The sequence below is a fragment of the Nylanderia fulva genome, unplaced genomic scaffold, assembly GCF_048542155.1.
Source record: "Nylanderia fulva isolate GAGA-0341 unplaced genomic scaffold, ASM4854215v1 Scaffold10, whole genome shotgun sequence".
NCBI classification, from domain to species: domain Eukaryota; kingdom Metazoa; phylum Arthropoda; class Insecta; order Hymenoptera; family Formicidae; genus Nylanderia; species Nylanderia fulva.
The window spans coordinates 1,053,884-1,075,145 of NW_028189193.1; the positions used below are offsets into that span (position 1 = coordinate 1,053,884).

Below are 21,262 nucleotides of genomic sequence, written 5' to 3' on the forward strand. Positions count from 1 at the left end.
GACGTCATCGTCGTCGTCGTCGTCGTCGTCGTCGTCGTTGCTTCACGTAACGAAATAAAAGCCGATGAAAGAAGGAGAGCGAGAGAACGAGGGAGAGAGAAAGACACATCTGTCGGTTCTTTTAATTACGGCAGTACGTGTGCTAGCCACGGGCATCCGCGCGACAGTCTGGGGTGCCCGGGCACTCTTCTCTTCTCGCGGATCTCGGTATCCTTTGTTTGCCGTTTTCCGTCGTAGTCGCTTACCTACCTACCTATCTACATCCGTTTCGAACGTTTCACGTCCAAAGACACGGGTTCGCGTGACGCAAAGTCGATATCACGGTCAGATTTGTTCGTCCTTTTTCAAAAAAAAAAAAAAAATGTGAACCCTGAGCTTTTTATTTTAATTCCTTACTTGTGACCTAAATTTTTATATTAAATTAATATCGCGCGGAAATTCTAGAAGCCTGAAAAAGACAGAACTGTAATTATTAAGACAAAATAATTAGCGAAGATAAGACAATTTTTTTATATTTTTATCCCAAATTATTTTTTCTTAATAATTACAAGTCTAGCTTTCTTTTTCAACATTCTTTAAAAAAGAATCGCGTCGATTGCGAAGAAAAAAAAATAGAAAAGAAGGAAAGAGATCGATCGCTTTCAAATAATATTTATAATTTACAATACATTGATTTTATATGAAACTAAAATATAAAAAAATGTTTTAATTTCGCTAATTATGTTTTCTTAATAATTACTCCTTATTCCCTAATAATTAGAAGGAAAGAGATTAATGAATTTGAAATAATATTCATAATTACTATTGCACACATAACATTATCTGATTACGTATGACACGTTGGCGAATGTGTAGCGCTATAACGAAATACTCGACACGAGACTCAACACCCACGTCATCGGGTAGCGAATCTACGGGGGCGTAAGCACCGGCAAAGATCGAGAACCGGAACGTGTCAGGTTGGCGCAACCGGGAAGCCGGGTTTCCCGGCGAGAGAGCCGATGGCAGGGCGATGGAGAGACGGGCCGGGCCGCGGTGTCGAGAATTAACGGGCTTAGTTGCCGACGCAGGTGTCGTCGGGAAGGCGAAGGCAAGCGAGAGTCGGGAATGAATTACGATGGGAGCGTCAGCCAGCGCCAGGAGAACGTCGGTCGTTATATTTTGCGCAACATCCCGATTTTATGGGCCGCCCCTGCGCCCTCGGACGAGCGAAAGAGGAGGGGAGGAAGGGCGTCTTCCGTCCCCTTTCGGGATGAGAGAACTTCCGTTCTGTAATGTGGCAGTTTGTTGTTGGTAACGAGTACCGATGAGCCAAATTAGGTGTGGAGAACAAAGAACCGAGAGATCGTGGATCGATAAGGCTAATCACTTTCTACGCCTACCATATATCATTAAAATTAAAATAATACACTTAACGTTAATATATCATATATGTTAATATAATTGATATCACATTCTCGAGATTTATAAATATCTATAATCGTCGAAAATTGAATTGAAATCATCAGGCATATTAATTTATTACACAACTTTGTTTGATCGCTTATCCGAATATCAAATAATCAAGCATTTGCTCTCCTTGTGAATAAATACTGCAAATTATTTGCAATTTTATATTTAATATAAAAATATTAAGATAACAAAATAATAAAAACATTGAATTTAAAAAATTAAGAAAGGATAGGAATAAAAAATTTTAATCATGCCCCTTTCTAGAAAAAATCCTGCGCTCATGATTGGGACCCTCGCGATATCGTCGTCAATTTCTCGTCATACTCGTTTGATAGCGCGAGGCGATGTCTTTCGAGCTTCGAGCGCAGGCGGGTTAACGAGTAATGTCTAATCTATGCATCCGCTTATCATAATGGCTCTCGTTATATCGTGAGCATAGCCTGGCGGATCCCGCCAACTCCGTCGTCCTCCGACCGCGAGGATGTAATAAAAATATTCCAAGTAACTGAACGATATTACGCCCGTTACGGGCATGCCGGGCGGAATTAAGCTGAAACGTTGTCCCCGTGGGAGTTTGAAGTACATAATCGCTGTATAAAGAATGCACGTCAATGTAAAAGTCGCACGTGACACGGCCGAACATTACAAATTTCTATTTCATCGAAATTCTGCCTGAAACGAGATGTAACGTAGGGTTGCCCTGCGTCTCTAAATTAACGCAAAGACATTAAAAATTTACAAAATTATTTACATAATTATTTCTTTTTTAGCTCTTTTTTTTAATGACATTTATATATATATAAAGGATCCGGCACAAGCCTTGTGAAAATTGGATTTCCATGGAATTGATCGGTTTTTTAAATATATTGTAGCTTGTGACTTGTTGAACAAAAGATGTAATAGCTTTAGAACTAAATAGTGGACAGTTACTGAGTGACAATCAGTCAAACAATTCGTAAAGCCCAAATTTTTCGTATTCGAATAACTGTAAATCAGTAACTACATGGAGAGAATTTTTTCTTAGAATTTATCCTGAAAATCATGGTATTATTAGAATTTTTTAAGAGTTTTTCTGATTAATATTTAACACACGATAAAAAATATTTATATGTACATAGCAATATTAATCGAACATATTTTATATATCTGATAGATATGAATATTTTTACTGTAATAAATATTAATCAGAGAAACTCTTATAAAATTTTTTCATATTGTCTCACGATTACCATGATTTTCAGAGTAAATTCTAAGAGAAAATTCTCTCTGTATATATCTATTATTTAGAATTCTTTGAACCAAGATTTAATATTATATAAGAGTAGCGCATAGGGTTTTTGAATCTATATGAAATTCTAAATGAAATCAAATCCCAATAAATCAGTTGGTTTTCTCACATGATATTCTGAACGAAAAAAATGTAACAGGCTCAAAGCTAAATAATAAACAGTTATAATTTACAGTCAGTCAAACACGAATTGTTTGTAGCTCAGTAATTATTCATTTACCCATATTACATCTTTTGTTCAGCAGATCATAAACTACAGCATATGAAAAAATCAGCCAAAATTCCACCGAAATACAAAAACAGTTTGTACGGGGTCCTTTAACATGCAATAAAAAAATAATATGCATGAATTGATAAAGTTTATGTATGCACGTATCAATCCTCTAAGAATGACATCTTTATATCCCGAATATCCGGCACGCAAATCGTGATAATTTCGCGTCGGCGGTAGGTTGAAATTGTCCGGTCTCCGCGAGAATAATGACAATCTCTCGCGAGAAGAAACACGCGAAGCAACGCGACGCGGCGAGCCCCGGCCGAATCTACCGGGGCGGCGTTCTATTAAGCTAAAATCAGGGCTCGCGCAGCGTCGCTCTAAATTATTATAACGCGAGGAGATCCGCGTACCTTTTCGCGGACAATGAAAGGTACACCGTAACGTCGCGACGTTTGTTTTGTCGGTCTCTCGGCCCGGCCGCTCGCGCTCGCACAACGAGATACTCTCTCGCCTACATTTCGTATATTTTATTATTACTCTCGCACTTTCCGCGGCTGTGGACACGGTAACGTTGGCAAGGGGGTTGACGGCGGTGGTTAGCCCGTGGCCGTTATTAATGTCCGCGGCATGCCAGAAAAAGTGAGCAAAAGGTCCCGGGCATTCCGGAGAGAAAAAGACAGTGGGCATCGGGTATCACCGGCACACAACGTTCTCCGGGTTATACACCCCCGTTAGTACATACGTCCCGCGCAGAACGGCGACACGACCGCCAACCAGCACAAGCGCGAGCCAGGAGTTCTTAATAATTGATAAAAATGTACGCACGCACCCGGCGAAGAGAGAGAGAGAGAGAGAGAGACGAGGGGAAGAGATAGGGTGAAAAAAAAGGGCCAGACACTGCTGCTGGTGGTGGTGATGGTGGTGGTGGTGGTGGTTGTGGTTGTGTGACTCTCTCTCACCCCAGCGAGCACCAACCCTCCTGTACTCGCCGTTTCGTTGACAAAGGCATACGCAACGATTTATTCGCACTTTTCGCGCCGCGACCTCTCTCCCGAGGATTTTTCTTCGTTCTGTCACAATTTTCGAAATTATCAGAATTTATGCCTATACCCCTTCTAGCTGCGCGTATTTCTGATAGGTATTAAGCTGTCTTGATTACACCGCGATGCGGCGCCCGCGGAGATGCTCCCGTTCGATGGAGCGTTGAATATATTCCTAAATAAAATGAATGGCAAACAGGACCAACGCATTTAAGGGTGCTCTCGCAACCCCCGTTTGCGTATTCGATATTCGCGTTGACGCTGAATCCACCGAAAAAAGATTTCAAGAGAGTGTATCGCATAAATATCCATTTCGGGTCATTTGTATTATTAAATCAAGTAAATATGTTTCTCTCTAAGAGATTTTAATATCGCGCACATTCGTGAATGTAGTGTAGATAAAAATATATGAAATCTATTTTTAACACTTTAGTATTGTTTTAGAAATAAACTTGCATTCGAGCAAAAAACGGGATTTCAGAATTTTTACACTTTTATACCATTCGAGATGGCATTGATGTTCCTCGCATTAGAAAAAAAGGAAGGTTTCTGCGCAAGAGATTTTAATATTGCGCACATTCGTGAATGTAATATAAATAAAAATATATGAAATTCATTTTTAACACTTTAGTATTGTTTTCGAAATACTTATATTGGAGCAAACAAAAATAGGATTTCAATTTTTAGACTTTTAAACAATTTAAGATATCATTAATGTGTTCCTCGCGTTGGAAAAAAAAGAAAGGTTTCTATCTAAGAAATTTTAATATTAATACACTATATAGATAAAAATATATGAAAACAATTTTTAACACTTTAATATTGTCTTCGAAATACTTATATTGGAGCGAAAACAGGATTGTTTTTCAATTTTTAGATTTTTATACCATTTGAGATGTCATTGATGCTTCGTCGCATTGGAAAAAAAAGAAAAATGATTATCTAAATATAAAAATAGAAATCGGGAAATCAATTGATCTCGAAACTTTGCGATCGAAGAAATGAAAAGAAAATATGAAAAGCAATCTACAGACTCGCTCTTTTGAATCCAGGCCGAAGCATCTAATAAAGTACGAATTCCTGACCTGATCTCGCCATCGCGACTTACCGGAAATTTTTCGCCGAAACAAAAGAACGAGAGGCCGTGCAGCTGCTCGAATCTAATTAAGAAATTCTTACACGGCAGTGCCGCGCATTCTGCCACACCCTCTCTCTTTCTCTCTCTTTCTTTCCCGTCCGAGGGGCACGTCTAGAAAAATTAAAAATAATTTTCCTACGTAAACGTATTAACCCCGGTGGCGGTAGACGCGCTTTTTGCGCTGCGCTTTTCTCGCAATTTGTACAAAGAACGGCACAGACCTGACTTCAAAGTAGAGAGATCTTATACGGTATGTCGTATCATTTTATTCTCTAGGAACCTCCCTGCCGTATTATTCGTTATTGCGTTTAAGTCACTGCTGTTCCTTCCGCAGGCTCCGCTTTCTCCGTCCACCCTCTCTCACTTAAGATTCCGAGACGAATTACGTAATTTTTTTTCATAAATGAGCGAATTAAATAATAGAGTCTACGTAGAGCGTAAACGATTATGGACTCTACACATTCGGACTAACTAAGCATAGCTTAACGTCCTTTGAAGAAAGAGATCATACAGTCACTTAATTCAGAAGATCATCTCGACAATAAAAACTAATGATTGCGTTTTGAGAACAACAGATTTAAAAACACAAACTTTACATATTTTAAAAATGACATAAGACATATACAGGATCTAAATAAGGGCGAAAAATTTTAGGAGATAATTCTTTGTCGATTTAAGGGAGGGTTTCTTGTATAAACGTATACTCTAAAAATAAAACAATAAAAAATGAAATAAAAATAAATTTTTCGCACTTATTTAGACATGCCCTCTCTAAAGAAAGTAATTTAAAAAAGATCCTTTGAGAGTAAAAGTGAAAATCCTGAAAAATTAAAAGGGAAACAGAATCTAATTCAAGATCTGAATATTTTCTCGCAGTCAAATGATTATTATTACTTTGATGGGGATAAATTTGGTTGTTACCCATCGGTCGGAAGGCACCGACGAACGCGAGAGATAAGCGCGACTCGTTCGTATCCCCCGTCTTTTCTTTCTCGGCAATAAATCCCGGGGAAAAACCTATCTGGATTTCCCGCTCGTCCTTCCCGACGCTTAACCTAAAAATTCATTAGATTATAAAGCCATTAATGCTCATCCGCACGGTCGAATGCGCCTCTCTTTGCTTAGGCGCGAATCCAGAGCTTGGATCGATGTCTCATATCCGCGCAATTTTATGCATATTTTTTCTTTTGTTCTATTCACATATAACAAACTTTAAAAGGTCAACATCTATCTTTTAATTCTTTTTTAATTAATTACAGGAAAATAATAGATACGTATTACTGTTATAACTCTCTTAAATAAAATTATGCAGTTATAGTATAATACTATTGTACAAAACAGTGAAATCTTACTAAAAAAAATCAGTATAATAGTAGAGTCAATCAGTTATATTTTAAATTAAAATTTATCTTATAATATTATACGTAGAAGTATTTAAAATATCTGTTTGACCAAGAATCTTTTTTATGAACTTATTCCATCTTAAACTAAGAGTGAAAAAAATTGGAACATATATTTCTGAATTTAAATACTAGTTATACGAAATCTTACTGCTATAATCATAGAAAATGAAAAAGCAAAGTGTGAATAAGAGAATAAAATTTACTCTTTCTTATATTTTACATTGCGTTAGTGATTAATAAATTGCGAACAATTATTAATTTTTATAATAAAAAATAATATAACGTAATTATGAAAATGTCGTAATCTCATTATTTTTATTTTCTGATTACAGAAATCATAATTTTGGAGATTTTGGAGCAAGCGCGGAAATTCGACGAACACGATGGCATCCGGGTTCTCCGAATGACTCGCATCTATTGGTTTTGACATCAGAGAACTCTTTTCGGTAATTAAAAAAAATCATGCGACTTTTTTCTAACTGAATTATTCAACTACAAAATCTTTATTTCAATCTTTATAGAGAGTTATTATTTATTATCATCATCTTATCATCAACCTTATCAATTGTATGTATGCATATGTTTATACGATATGTTAGAAACAAAAATATTTCATCTTTCAGCCGCGCAAGCAGTATCTTTCTCGCAAAAACTGTCATTATAATTACAGAAAACTGCGAAACTCTCCGAAAGTACAATGTGACATAACTTAAATTCGCGTTTTTAACTTTTTGCGTTAGATGATGGAACGAAGGGAAGGGAGGCTTTCTTAAGAATAAGAAAAACATTTACAAACTATACTTTAGAAGGCTTTATACGCCGCGCCGAAGTGTCTTTAAAAAAAAACTGTCGTCGGATTGACCTTAAGCTGCACTTAACTTTGCAGTTTGTACGAGTGCGACCTGGGTGGTGCACCCAGACTCGTAAATTGCTGGAAGGTCGGCCGTGCACCATCGAGCCCGCCTTCGAAGATCCCGGGTTTTGCATCCCTTGGTGAGACTGCGGTGGATTTCGATTTTGCCACTCCTACCCTAAGAAAGCCGGATATGTTCGCCTATAAAAGCATCAACGAGGTACAAGCCAACATCTCTGTAAAATTTTTACTTTTATTCGTTATATGCAAAATAAGTCATAATTTAATGAAAATTCAAAATAATAGATATCTAGGAACATGATGCATTTAATTATGAATTTTGTTGCTCGTAGATTTAAATATTAAAACAAGCTTGCTTTTGAAATTGATAATAACTTTTTTATTGCACGTGGATTAATTTAATATTAAATATTGAATATTTAAAAAATAAAGAAAATTTGTATTCTCAAATCTTTGAAGAAATATAGATTTAAATCATTGTTAATACTAGTTTTTTAATCTTTTTGTATTTAAGATCAGTGCACTGCAGAATGTATTGTTAATAATTTTTAGATAAAAGACACAGTCGACTGGAATCAGATCGAATGGCCGATCTTGGTTCTCCGAGGAAACGGTGAAGTGCTAATCGTTTATGGGAACATCTTATTGGAAAAGTACGAATTAAATATTAAATATTATATATATATATATATATGTGATATCCAAATTTAGCGACAAAAGAGCATTAACTATTAGCGAATCTAAAATAACAAACTAATATAAGTAAATAATGTGATAACTTTTTTGACTGATGGCTTTAATTGTTGGATAGCTACGAGGATCCAGTGGTACTAGGTTCGTTGTCTATGTATCCGCCGGCCGACGATAATTACGGAATAGATTCATGCTCTATCATGTGTCTGCAAACTACCCCGCCAATAGTGATCATCGCCATGTGCACTGGAAAGATTTATCACGCGATACTATTGCGCGAAATATTGAACGACGAGGACGACAAGGCCGATAGAAAGGTATAATAAATATTAACAATACATATCTGTATATATAATTATACATATACGATATTTTTGTTAATACATCTCATTAATTATGAACAAACTAAATTAGCGCGCAACATGAATGATTTAAAACAGAATATATGCACACGCACGCACGCACGCGTACACACACACACACACACACACACATATATATATGGTATATATGTATGTATATATCTTTTTCTAAACATAAGACATAAATGAAATTTATTTCTTGTGCATCTCTTTCTCAGACTTGGTCGCAGTATGGTTCAACTTATAGTCTTCACACACCCGACGACGCACTTTATGTTTACGAATGTGTCGAACTGGAACTTGGTCTCCTCTTCACGGATGAAGATAAAAAGTATAATTGTCCTATCCATCTTCATTCTGATAAGGGCAACAAATCGAGGTATTAATCTAGAAAAAAAACATTAATATTATATAGAATATTTATAATTTAAAATTTAATTTTTATTATCTATACATTATTTAATCAAAAATCAATTTATTTATGATAAAATAGATATTTCCAAGACACAAGACGCATTATATTTCGATCAAAAAATTGTTGATTTTATTATTGTATAATTAAATAAATTATAATTGAATAAATTATTTATTACTTGTTTTAGATATTTTTGCTCTCATAATGCCGGGATTCACATGGTGAGTTTACCGATGGTCTCTCAACTAGAGGAATTTATACATGGCAAGTATATTTATATATTACTGAGAGAAGAATAATAAAAAGAGATAGAGAAAGAAAAGAAAAAAAATAAATAAAATTAACATTTTCTAGTTCGTGTCTTATAAAGCCTTATAAGCCTTACAAAACCTTATAAAGTTGTACAATTTTTTAAAATAAACTTTAACAAACTGTCTGTATTTTTTAAATTTCTTTGATATGATGATTGATTAGATTGTTTTGTTTTTTAAATAAAAAATTAAAAAATCATAGAGTTTGATTTTGTTTCTCTATCGATTATATTCTTTGTGATATTTCTTTCGTTTAACAACAAAATTTTTTTTAGATAACAACGAAAATTATTTACTATCTTTGTCAAACCAATCAACTTTGCAATATTTATTCTCTACGAGAACAAAACATACGAGCGTAGACGAGGCTACACCGATACTCGGTTTTGGTCTACTTCAAGAACCTTGTATTTTAATCGCATTGTTGCACACAGGCATCGTGATCGATCTTTCGGTTATAGATCTTTATTATCTCCCAAGGATCGAACAATTAGAACCCATCGCCAATACTACGAAAAAGGTAATTATCAATATATTATATTGTTACAATAAATAACGCTTCTTTAAAATTTCTAAACTTTATTTTCATAACTTTAATTTTTTATTCTCGTATTTTTTCTTATTCTCATGTTTCTTCGAGTAAAACAATGACGTCAAAGTATTAATTAATCGGTGAGAATATTGTTAATATATATTATCGATTCTTTCAGGTGAATAAGGAACCGTTTGACATGTATATTAAAAGATTACTAAGGCGCGAAGTATCACAACCCATAACAAAAATAGGATCTCGCTCGATGTCTTTGAGCGAATCCCTAGAGGTAGGCAATCCCTAAACAAATAAAGTATAGAAATCTATTATAATAATTGATAATCTTGATGATCGATAGAAGTTATTAAGAATACTTAAAAACTTTTGTCTCGTACATCTCAAAAATACAAAAGTTATAAAATAAAAGAATTATAATTAAATAATAATCGAAAATCACATTTAATTCACATGTTTTTCTTTTTTTACAATTATAGTTTTTGTATCACGCTACAAATATCTTTCGCACTCAACATTTTGTTCAACATGACAAAGTTCGGGAAGAAATCAGTAAAAAGGTCCGCGCTATGAAAGCTTTGAAAACTCATCTGTTCAAAGAACTCGTTACTTTAATGGAAACTAAAAAAGAATTACGGCACACTGCCGAACGTTTAGCCGAACGATACGAAGATATTAATGATAAGCAGAAAGAATTAGCGCGTAGGTGAGTATACTTTTATATAAATAATATATTCTAGTAAAACAATTTTGAAGAACTATAGTTATCATTTATGTTCAAAGTAAATAAAATAGAAGTTTTTATCAAGCTTGTTGTGAATTATATATATATATATATATAAATTATTGTTTTCAGAGCAGAGGAAGCTCTAAGACTGGTAAATTACAAGGAACCGACAATGACTGCTGTCGAGCGAGCAGAGGCAGAAGAATTGAAGAAAATGAGCATAAAGATACATGACATGCAAATACGACTTGAACAACTAAAGAAAAAATCTGTTCAACAGATTAAACATGCAGACGCTACTGAATCTAATGAAAAAAGAAAAGAAATTGTTTTTACACAAAGCCAAGAGAATGCAACAAAGGAGACTCTTTCTCAAATGTAAGTAATACAGCAATTATTTAAAATTTTGCAATTTTCAAAAACCAGATTGATTCAAACTTATCACGTATAGACATTGCCTTTGAATATAGTAATATTCCACATAATATATAAGTATTTATTATATATGTAATATTAGTAATTATTTTCTTTTTTCTTGTACAGGACAAAAAATATTAAAAATTTGATGGATCAGGCAAAACAAATTAAAGCAGAGATTAATCTTTCATACATTAGCAAACAGTAATAGTAAATATTATCATTATCTTAACTGTAAGTTAATTTTACATCAAATTTCGTGCATACAATATATATGAAAGAATATTTTTGTAGATAATTGTAATTTTACCTATTTTTATATTGTAATTTTACCTATTTTGAGAAATTCCTATATAATCCATATAAATTATTTATTTTTTTCCTTGTTTCATTACTATCACTTGTACCATCACTATCACTAGCGCTATATTACTAAAATAAATACGCCACAAAAATATGTGATACTGCAGATATTGATAGTAAAAATATCTTTTTATTAAATTTTAAAATTATATTTAACTTATACAAAAAGCTGTATTTTACTTATTTTACTTGGATTTAATAATACAAGGATTAGAAGATATGTATATTAGAATAATATATATGTATATAAACTAAAAAGATGAAATGTGTGTATATATACGAAAGAGAAAATATACATATATATATGTATTTCCTAAACAAGATCTATTCTTTGGGTAAAAATGCTTAGCTGGCCTCCATATATATATAATATTTTTTTGGAGCATGAAATAATAACAAATTAAAAAATCAACATTAAAAACCAATCAGTCACTATCAACTTCATCGATGCCATCTAGTGGAACAGGTGGTGGTTCGTTTTCAAATACAGGCATGATCTGATGAAAATGATAAAAAAAAATAATTACTTCTTTCAGAAAGTTTCATATAATACATATAAATTTTTTAATAGCAATTACCGTAGATCTTGAAGTTTCGGTTCGTTTTACCGTGAGATCATTATCACTAGGTGCGTTTAATACTCTCTCACAATCAGTTTGTTGTTGATTAATAGTTTTGACTGCAGAATCTATAGTCTTATTTTTCTTAGATTCTACATCTTCTTCATCAGAGTCTTCATATAATACTTCTAAAGTAATGTGCTAAACACAAAATTTTAATGAGAACACATTAACATAATATTATAAGTACTTAATATTACACATTTCTCTTATACCTTTATTGTGCTTGCAATAGTTGCCTTTACATAATCAAAGGATAGTTCAGAACATGATTCATCCGCGAATCTTTCTGATAATGTATGATACGTTTTGTTCATTATTTGCTTAATTTCTTTGTTCTTTTTCTGCAAATTAAATAAATAATATGTCAATGAATTGATAAAGAATTGATATAAATAATAATAAAGAATGATATACAATTTTTAAAATGTATAATCAGCATTACATCTTGTTGTCTCAAAGATGTCATCAGATGTGCATCAGATTGGCAAAAATGCTCTTTATTAGAAAGCCTATTTTCTAAACTAGCATTTTTTTCTTTACATTGTTTAATTGTATTTTGAGCTTCTTCTAAGGCTTCCTTGCTTTTTTTCAACTCGTCCTTTGTATTGCTTAGTTTCGTTTCATATTTTTGCAATGTTCTGATCATATTCTCATTAATTTTAAACAAAGATTCATTTTCCTCTGTAACAACATAACAATTTAATAATCATAACATAATAATTCAATAATTATTAAATTGATATAAATTGCACATTCTGATATTATTATTATTTAACTATTATTATATCTATTATCTCAGATGATCGTTATACCTTTTGTTTTTTTTAAATGATCTTCCAAAGCACTTATTTTGCTCTGTACTGCTTCCCAAATTATTTCATTTAACATATTTTTATCAGTACTCTGTGATGATTCATTTTCCTTTACACCTGCTTGAGATGCATTAAGAGTTAAAAACATTTTCCTAGAGATATCCAAAGTTGCTTTATCACTTGTAGGAGTTGTTGCATTTTGAAGCTCAAGTGCATGGAACTACATAACAATTTTAATAATTGTGTTATTATTTCATTATTCATCTTTTATACATATGCATACCTTATCTAATAATTTCTGAACATTGTCAGATATCTTGGACATCCCCATTCGTATTTCCGCATTTGTTATCCTTGTCTCTGATAGCAACATATTAATTCCAGGATCTATAGGAGTTGGTATTGTACGATTTACAGTTTGTGATATCGGATACATCTGATTGTCCATCGTTATATAATGACCCTACAATTTTGACTATCCTTTACTATTCACTTCACATTTGATAAATCTATTAAATATAAAACTATTCATACAGGAAGAAATGGAGAAGTCCATTGTGGTGTTAATGGAGATGCAACTGTTGGCTTGTAAGTATTAAAGTTTACAGAAGGCACAGGTTCAGTTCTTGGCTCCACAACTTTATCAATGGCTTTGTCTTCTTCTGATGACTCATGCACATTTTTCTTTTGTAAAATTCCTTCTGATTGCTCGATCTAATAGAATGTACAATATTTTACCAAAATGTAGATTTTGTTTTTACAAAAAAATTTGTAAATTGTCACAAACCCTTTTCTGGCGAGGAGATTTATGAGGTACGTCATCCTACAAAATAGTATCGTCTCTTTCAAATTAGGAGATAATATAAATTCTATTTAAAAAATAGAATGTAATAAAAAATAAAGTATGAAATAAAAATATAAATACCTCAGTATCTTCAGAATCAGTAGTGGAAGGTAGAGTCATTTTTGGTAAAATAGACTGACCCATTTTAGCCATCCTTGATATTATGGCAGCTTTTCCACTTGTCGAAATTTTAGGTGTAGGCAGATTTTCTTCTGGTACTTTGATATCGTTTATTTCTATTATCAGAATAATATCTCTCTCTTTTGGAAATCCAGGACCTAAACTAATCTGTGTAAAACTATTTAATGAATAACATTGTTACGTGTAGTATTCCACAAAAATTTGTTAAATTACCTGTTTGCTAGGAGGTAAGAACAAAACTCTTTTCAAACCTTTGCTACTACCCAGAAGAACTCTCTCCCAATTGTCATCTGTTGATATTTCTACAGTCATCATTTGCGACATTACAAAATTTGTCTTAAAAGGTTGTACTATCTCAGTTTCCACAAAATATTTGATGCATATATTGTCTCCTTCTTTTGCAATTGTATCTTTATTGCTTGCTGGTACTAAATCTTGGTAAATCACACTTTCTCCTTTCTCTTGTACTGCAAAATAACGTGCTAATCCCATTTCTATTGCAAACTCTAGATAGCTCTCATTATTCTCGAATAAAATAGACCAATTCTCATTGTTATTATCATAATAACTGGCATAATTGTTTGCTTGTACAGTATACAAAAAGTCGCGTGTCACTGTGGCAACAGATACATATTCTTGTTTACTCCTGTATACAATTATCTGATATAATCTCGTTGTTACATTGCCTGTCAATGCTAAACCGAGCTTTCCAATAGAAACATATTGACCATTTTGCCTGAAATTAAATTATATTGTTGTAATTCACAAAATGAATATCATAAATAATGTTACAATCATGTATGTGTATTATTATATCAAAAGAATAAGTAACTTAGACATAATTACAATTTGAAAGCATGTACAGCTTTAGCTATTAGGATTTCTGTCTTAGAAGACGGTGCAGTTTGTTGTATATTATATCGAGTATTATTCTTTTTAGGAGCTGTTTGTTTAGTAGACTGAGAATCTCCAAGTTTTGATTGTAGCCCAAAAATGGCAGCCAGATTAGATCTGAAAACACAATAAAGAAATTTATTCTTATTATACAAAAGATTTAAACAAAACTTAACATATTATTTTATTCAAAATAATAACATAAAGCATAGGCATTTATTAAATATTTGCAAATCTAAAAATTAAATAGAATAATTGACAAACAAATTTGTTTATTGTACATAGTTATACAGATCCTTCTATCTCTTACAGTCAAAGTAAATCTATGTTCAGATTTTGGAAGCAAGAAAAAAAAGACGAAATGCAATTGTAGGAGACATTAAATTATTAAATCATTAAACATTTAATATATTTAAATCGTTAAAAATTTAATTTATTTAATAATATATAAAGTATGTATGTGTATATAAACATTTAATATACGTACCCTCCTGAAGGTACAAAGTCAGGCTCGTCATCGTCTCGAAAGATCTTGTCGAGATTTGGTAATTGATTCTGCGCGCTCATGATTAAAGGAATTTTATGCACTTTAATTACACATGTAACAAAACAACAACAATACGTCGTGATGACATCTTGTCACTTGATACACAAATCATCACTTATTTCACTCTATCCAAAATCCTGAAAAAAATCACACACTTAAAATTTAATTCCTCTCCGATTTCTGCAAGAAAGACGCGATGAAGAAAATTAATTTTCCTTTATAATATTCGCATAATATTCGATAATAAAAATCAAAACAGACATGCTCCACCCTCGAATTACATCTTTCGTGTGATAGTTCGATTAATATATTGAACAAAATAAAAAATTTATTTGTTGTATATATTACATATACATACGTATTTCGTAATTTTCCTTTTTCCCTTATTTTTGCGAAGATGCTCGAAGCTATGTAACACAATTTACCACAAAGCTTCTGATGAACTTTAGATGAGGTTATAAAAAAGATGGACTTTGCAAGATTAGCGCGTGCGCACGTGCAAGCTTTAACTCATGTTTCTCGGAAGAAACTGATCACATGCGTCTATCTATCGCGCGAAAAAAGTTAATTTTGTTTAACATCAATATTGATAATGATATGTCAAACCCGATAAAATGAGTAAAAGATTGAAACTGGGTGTCATCTCGACCTCGAGAGCCTTACGTTCGGGAAAAACTCTCGCAGACTCCTCAGAAAAAACATCACCTTACTTCGATGATGAGAGGAAATCAAAAACCGGTACGAAGAAACGTTTGCCGATCAAGATCGAGTACGATGCTGAAGAGGATAAGACAAATGTTAAAAGTACTCCTGCAGCACCAGCTGTCGAAGTAAAGAGCGAAAATGTCAAAGAATCATCGATGCTGAAAACTGTCAAAACCGAAGAATGCGAAATTAAAAATGAGAATGCAGAACAGTCGGTGGATTTGAATAACATCAAGGATGAGAATCGATGGATGCCACCGAATTGGGAGATTATTTTGAAAAATGTCAAAGAAATGAGGAAGCATAAGACAGCCCCGGTTGACGATATGGGTTGTCACAAATGTGCAGATCCTAATGCCAGTCCATCGGTATCCAGATATCAATCATTGATAGCTCTAATGTTAAGTAGTCAAACAAAGGATCAGGTCACACATGCCGCTATGCAGCGTCTTAATATTTATGGTTGTAAACCAGATATAATAGCAGCTACTCCTGATGATGTTCTAGGCAAACTTATATATCCAGTTGGATTTTGGAAGGTACTCATCAGCCATGTGTTTATTTTGGATAATAATCTTTCAATTTAAATCTATTTCTGCATTAAAAATATATTATTGTTTTACAGAGGAAGGTGGAATATATCAAAAGGACATCGGTTATTCTTCTAAATAAATATAATGGTGATATTCCAAAAACAATTAAGGAATTGTGCGAACTACCAGGAGTAGGACCTAAAATGGCTCATATATGCATGCAAGTTGCATGGGGAGAAGTGTCTGGTATTGGTGTGGACACACATGTTCATAGGATTTGCAACAGATTAGAATGGGTAAAAAAGCCAACTAAAACACCAGAGAAAACAAGAAATGAGCTAGAAGATTGGCTTCCTAAATCTCTGTGGAGCGAGATAAACTATCTGCTTGTAGGATTTGGTCAAGAAATTTGTCTACCTCAATATCCAAAATGTTCTGAATGCCTCAATAAGAATATTTGTCCATATGCCTCAAAAAATAGTGGAAAGAAGAAAAAGTCATAGATTCCTACTTATACATAAAAAAAAAATCAATGTTTATTATAAAATATATTTATTTAAAATATATTCAGCAAATTTTTCAAATATTCTAGTGCCTTGAGTTCTTTTTACTTCGCTTACCCTGTTTTAGTACCTTCTGAGAATTGTATAATTTTTTTCTACTCTGTTTTTTGTTTTTTTGTTGTTCCAGTCTCTGCTTTTGTTTAAATACCTTACTCTTTTTAATTTGCTTTAGTGTTGCTTTCTTTATTTCCCGTTTCACTTCTTTCGAAGATTTAATCTGTTGACTATCAGATTCAGGTTTCTGCTGTATTGAATTCTTCTGTTTCTCTTCTAATGACATTCCCACAATGTCATCGTCATCATTGTTAGAATGTTCACTTTCATCATCTTGTTCTTCATTCTTCTCCGCAATCTTGTTTTCACCTATCCATCTTCCTTCTGCAAGATCCGCAACATTTAACTCCAAAATACTGACTGTATGACCCTCCAGATCATATTCTTGCTTAGATAATAATTCTTCTAATTCTGGGACACTCCGATGTGATAATAATTTCTTGTAACGTTCTCGTGCCTGATGAAAAAACACATGTACTATCTGTAACTATTTAAAAAAAACAAATGTTTAATATTTGGCACTTACCTGTTGTTTAATTTTTTTTCGTTCTTCTTTTAATTGTTTTTGCAACTGTTCCTGAGCTTTCTTTTTTCGTTCTAATTTTCTTTTACGAAACCCTCCTAAAAATTCTCTGTAATTGCATAAATATATAATTTACTCGTGTAATAATTATACAAATATCTAATAAAGATAATTACCGTCGTTTTTCCTCATCAAAAACAAGAGTGATTTTTTTTCGTCTCTTTGGCTGACCAGGTTTTTTATTTACATCAAATAATTGAGATTTTTTAAACATTATTGCAATTTACAACCAAGTATACAATAGATAAATTATATTTATAGGTTACAGCACGTGTATATAAATAACAGCGTAAAATTTGAACGATATGTGCGCCTCCTGACAAAGTGGACATAAACTACGTCGTGACGCTCGGTAAAAAGCACGGTAAATGGTTCGATTCCGCAATATGGTTCATTTCCGAACTATTCAGCAGATTATGTTTTATTTATAACATCATTCCATTATATATTATTCTTTAATAAACTGTTCTCTAAAAACATTTCTCGATTTATAAAGATATTTTAAAAGTACATCAGAAGTCTAGTTATTTTACTTAAAATACCTACACGGCCGCTGAATCCCGGTGGCCGCTCTCTTGTTTCTCTCTGCCAATAGGAAAATGAATTTTCTAGGAATTTTAGATTTACCATTTCCAAGTTCTAAATTTAAAGATAACGCCTTTCTGTATGACAAAAATAATGAATTGTATTTTAAGAATGTTGAGCGTCAATATAATTTGGCACTCTTATTAAATATTATATATAAAATTGCAATATACATTTTCTATATAAGAATAAAGCTCATTTTAATTGTTAATGTTCTTTCAGAATACAATTAATTTTTTGTATTAGAAGCTGACAAGAATCTAAAGTCTTATTTATTCATGAATTAGATTAAAATAGATATCAACATTATTTATCATTTATAAAGAAGAATTTATAAAGAATAAAATATCATAATATATCATATATAAGAAAATAAAACTGAAAACCTATTGTATATAAGAAAATAAAAAGAAAATAAAGTGTATTTTTTAATGAATAAAGTTTGTAATACAATTTATTGGAGAAATATAATTTTATAATAATATACAGAAATATAATTTTGAATGTGTATTCAGAAATATTATTTAGAAATGATATAAAAATATGGGAATGAAATTGTAGGTTTGTGTATTTCAGAAATCTAAAATATAGCATAAAATTTATCCTCGACCTCTGCCAGCTTGAGATCCTCCTGGTTGATTCTGTTGATTAAGCCAAGGTGCTGAACCAGTACCTTTACCTCTTTGATTCTGTCCCCTTCCTCTGCCGCGAGCTAGAACAATTTTATTTATTAAAATCATAAAATATGTGTAAATTTTATTTTAAAAAATTTCAATATACAATTAAACATATATATATATATATATATATATATATATATATATATATATATATATTATACATTTGTTTCATTTCATCATTTTTTAATTTAAAAGCTGCACACATAAAATAATATTAGCTGATCTAGAGACAAAATTTAGGAAAAATATTTTTCAATTAATAAAGTAATCAAATTCATTATTCTATGTATCTTTTTCAAAATAGATATTATATTTATATTAAGGCATTCTGTCACAAAACTGACAAACTTCGCCAACTTATCATTTTAAACAAATCAGGTAGTTACTCTAAGCAAAAAATATAATATATTAATTACTTAATATTATATTTAATATTAATTAAGTTCTATTAATTTTATTTCTCTACTTAAAATCTCTGAAAGAAATTGAATCGTATTGAATTCTTTCCCATATCTCACTTGTACAAATGTGTTTCTTTAACAACTTTTCATCGAACTTGGCCAAATGTTTACAGAAACATAAACATATATATATATATATACACACACACATTATACATATGTTACTTTAAGCAAATCAGGTAGTTATTCTGAGCAACAAATAGAATATTAATTACTTAGCATTAATTAGGTTCTATTAATTTTACTTCTTTATTTAAAATCTCTGAAGAAAGTTGAATCGTACTGAATTCCTTCCTATATCTCACTTGTACAAATGTGTCCTTTTAACAACTTTTCATCAACCTTGACAAAATATTAACAAATCCAATGCCAAAACAAACCTTGTGCGCGCAATATAGCGGACTTTCCTCTGCCTGCAGTCCCCGAGCCTTTGCCACCCGGTCGTTTAAACATGGGTGCGTTTTTCAGCATGTCCGGTAGTATGAGGAATCTGATTTTGGAGCCGCGAATGTATACATTTTCCAGTTGTGCTGTCTGGCCGTCCCGATACGTCACCGTGATGTTCTGCATCTGACAGTTCATATTGTCCTCCGCCTCTATCAATTTACCGCGATACACTTCACCGGTGTTTGTTTCGCAGGTTATGATGTGCCCTTCCGCCTCGTGGAGCACTTTAATAGGTACTCCAATCGACATCGTGATCAAATAGAATACCTTTCTGAAAAAAAATCTCCATTAGATTTCATTCCTCATCTTGAGGACGTCTTAGTTCTCCTCTTACCTTATAAATACTTGTTGAAAGCTAGAATCGCTATTATTGTGGTTATGTAGCTAGAGATGCCGGATGTTTTCGCACACTGACTGAGGGAGGGGAACTGGTCGATCAATACATCGAGATATATCGATTCTTGTTAAGATCGATTATCTTTTCTCGAATCGATTATTTTTAAATTCGATACAATTGTTTTTATTCGAACATCACTAGATCTCTGCATAATCGCGCTAAATAAATATAAATCGTTTTTATATCTTTTATGATCGCAGAAATTATTTGTATAAACATCCACTCTTATTTTCTTTACAAAATAACTGTTCAAGAGATACAATCTTTAATATACTTGCGTGTATAATTGCATAATAAATATATGTATGCATAAGAAATGCAATGAATATTATATTTTTGCGTTCTGACTGTTAGATACGTCATCGATCTTTACATATTTTTCTATGCATATGTATTATGCAGTTATATGTGTACAAAGTCATCCGGATATAGAGCTTTTTAAGGTCATGAAATACAGATTTACATAATAGAAACATAATGTATCGGTCTCCATCACAATCAATCGCAAACTTTACAAAATGAAATAGCGACTTATATTAAACAAAAAATAAATATCGTAAATATTTGTTACACGTGAATTGTATATAAACTAAATTTGCTATATATAAAATATTTCGATTTCTAGTAGAAAGAATATATATTTTTACATTTATCTCAGTATCACTTTATTTTCGAGTTTTGGTGATTATTATCTAATATATATTATTATTTAATTTTATTTATAATTTTATTATTTTTACTATATAGATATTCAATTTCATACCAACATCCACATAATGTATTTACGAGTAAATATAATTATAAAGTTTTATACAATTTTTATTAATCTAATTTGACAGAAAGTTTTAACAAAGGAAGGAGAGAATTTGTTTTCTTCAAATAATTATCTAACAGAATTTATTAATTTAGAGTGTTTTTATTGCTTCCTCCACTCTTTTTCGTAAGCTTCGTATTTGTTTCGAATATGTGTCTTTCTCTTACTTTTGTTTTACTATATACTTTTTCCAATTGCTTCACATATATTTTTGAGTTTCTCTATAGAATTATCACGCTCGTTTACATATTCCCCCATATTTGTGCGGTTACTTATGCTTATTTATATATATATATATATATATATATATTCTGTTTAATCATAACATCGTA

At 32.0% G+C, this 21,262-nt stretch overlaps 5 protein-coding genes across 10 annotated transcripts in view; 2 read left to right on the forward strand and 3 right to left on the reverse strand.

Annotated features, from left to right (window-relative positions):
* Positions 1 to 11,341, forward strand: part of mbo (nuclear pore complex protein Nup88) — a 74,245-nt gene extending 62,904 nt beyond the window's left edge. Inside the window, exons 3-13 of the mRNA XM_029315803.2 lie at positions 6,871 to 6,984; positions 7,425 to 7,611; positions 7,965 to 8,065; positions 8,224 to 8,422; positions 8,686 to 8,846; positions 9,070 to 9,146; positions 9,469 to 9,713; positions 9,904 to 10,014; positions 10,220 to 10,446; positions 10,597 to 10,845; positions 11,011 to 11,341. Coding sequence (XP_029171636.1) covers positions 6,871 to 6,984; positions 7,425 to 7,611; positions 7,965 to 8,065; positions 8,224 to 8,422; positions 8,686 to 8,846; positions 9,070 to 9,146; positions 9,469 to 9,713; positions 9,904 to 10,014; positions 10,220 to 10,446; positions 10,597 to 10,845; positions 11,011 to 11,092 — 1,753 coding nt within the window. The 3' untranslated portion in view covers positions 11,093 to 11,341. The remainder of the gene's footprint in view (positions 1 to 6,870; positions 6,985 to 7,424; positions 7,612 to 7,964; positions 8,066 to 8,223; positions 8,423 to 8,685; positions 8,847 to 9,069; positions 9,147 to 9,468; positions 9,714 to 9,903; positions 10,015 to 10,219; positions 10,447 to 10,596; positions 10,846 to 11,010) is intronic.
* Positions 11,342 to 11,357: 16 nt separating this feature from the next.
* Positions 11,358 to 16,414, reverse strand: LOC114940991 (FK506-binding protein 15). 5 transcript variants are annotated; one of them, XM_029315800.2, is made up of 13 exons: positions 15,534 to 16,404; positions 15,049 to 15,245; positions 14,514 to 14,678; positions 13,881 to 14,403; positions 13,608 to 13,814; positions 13,470 to 13,505; positions 13,217 to 13,396; positions 12,966 to 13,145; positions 12,683 to 12,902; positions 12,313 to 12,551; positions 12,083 to 12,211; positions 11,826 to 12,008; positions 11,358 to 11,744 (listed from the first exon to the last, which is right to left on the reverse strand). In XM_029315800.2, the coding sequence occupies exons 2-13, from the start codon at positions 15,126 to 15,128 to the stop codon at positions 11,673 to 11,675; spliced, it is 2,214 nt and encodes a 737-aa protein (XP_029171633.2). In that variant the 5' UTR covers positions 15,129 to 15,245; positions 15,534 to 16,404; the 3' UTR covers positions 11,358 to 11,672. The 5 variants fall into 5 exon arrangements, with proteins under 5 accessions (XP_029171633.2, XP_029171630.2, XP_029171631.2 ...); XM_029315797.2 differs by having other exon boundaries at positions 15,467 to 16,404; XM_029315798.2 differs by having other exon boundaries at positions 15,457 to 16,404.
* On the forward strand, positions 15,582 to 16,932 carry Nthl1 (Nth-like DNA glycosylase 1). Its single transcript, XM_029315804.2, has 2 exons — positions 15,582 to 16,352; positions 16,439 to 16,932. Exons 1-2 carry the CDS (start codon positions 15,723 to 15,725, stop codon positions 16,847 to 16,849), a joined length of 1,041 nt encoding a protein of 346 aa, XP_029171637.1. The 5' UTR covers positions 15,582 to 15,722; the 3' UTR covers positions 16,850 to 16,932.
* On the reverse strand, positions 16,882 to 17,854 carry vito (nucleolar protein viriato). The gene is made up of 3 exons (XM_029315805.2): positions 17,663 to 17,854; positions 17,490 to 17,595; positions 16,882 to 17,420 (listed from the first exon to the last, which is right to left on the reverse strand). The coding sequence occupies exons 1-3, from the start codon at positions 17,758 to 17,760 to the stop codon at positions 16,935 to 16,937; spliced, it is 690 nt and encodes a 229-aa protein (XP_029171638.1). The 5' UTR covers positions 17,761 to 17,854; the 3' UTR covers positions 16,882 to 16,934.
* A 713-nt stretch (positions 17,855 to 18,567) lies between these two features.
* Positions 18,568 to 20,768, reverse strand: SmD3 (small ribonucleoprotein particle protein SmD3). 2 transcript variants are annotated; one of them, XM_029315849.2, is made up of 3 exons: positions 20,054 to 20,768; positions 19,653 to 19,986; positions 18,568 to 18,843 (listed from the first exon to the last, which is right to left on the reverse strand). In XM_029315849.2, exons 2-3 carry the CDS (start codon positions 19,966 to 19,968, stop codon positions 18,731 to 18,733), a joined length of 429 nt encoding a protein of 142 aa, XP_029171682.1. In that variant the 5' UTR covers positions 19,969 to 19,986; positions 20,054 to 20,768; the 3' UTR covers positions 18,568 to 18,730. The 2 variants fall into 2 exon arrangements, with proteins under 2 accessions (XP_029171682.1, XP_029171681.1); XM_029315848.2 differs by having other exon boundaries at positions 19,653 to 19,990; positions 20,054 to 20,764.
* Positions 20,769 to 21,262: the final 494 nt, after the last annotated feature.

Excerpts from the sequence above, each read along its gene's own strand:
- LOC114940991 (XM_029315800.2), bottom strand. The coding sequence starts at position 15,128 with ATGAGCGCGCAGAATCAATTACCAAATCTCGACAAGATCTTTCGAGAC. Across the intron at positions 12,212-12,312 it reads CATCTTTGAGACAACAAGAT|AAAAAGAACAAAGAAATTAA; the intron begins GTAATGCTGATT and ends TTTAATTTGCAG. Across the intron at positions 11,745-11,825 it reads CCGAAACTTCAAGATCTACG|ATCATGCCTGTATTTGAAAA; the intron begins GTAATTGCTATT and ends CATTTTCATCAG.
- Nthl1 (XM_029315804.2), top strand. The coding sequence starts at position 15,723 with ATGAGTAAAAGATTGAAACTGGGTGTCATCTCGACCTCGAGAGCCTTA. Across the intron at positions 16,353-16,438 it reads ATCCAGTTGGATTTTGGAAG|AGGAAGGTGGAATATATCAA; the intron begins GTACTCATCAGC and ends ATTGTTTTACAG.
- vito (XM_029315805.2), bottom strand. The coding sequence starts at position 17,760 with ATGTTTAAAAAATCTCAATTATTTGATGTAAATAAAAAACCTGGTCAG. Across the intron at positions 17,596-17,662 it reads TTTGATGAGGAAAAACGACG|AGAATTTTTAGGAGGGTTTC; the intron begins GTAATTATCTTT and ends ATGCAATTACAG. Across the intron at positions 17,421-17,489 it reads GAAAAAAAATTAAACAACAG|GCACGAGAACGTTACAAGAA; the intron begins GTAAGTGCCAAA and ends TTTTTTCATCAG.
- SmD3 (XM_029315849.2), bottom strand. The coding sequence starts at position 19,968 with ATGTCGATTGGAGTACCTATTAAAGTGCTCCACGAGGCGGAAGGGCAC. Across the intron at positions 18,844-19,652 it reads CGCTATATTGCGCGCACAAG|CTCGCGGCAGAGGAAGGGGA; the intron begins GTTTGTTTTGGC and ends AAATTGTTCTAG.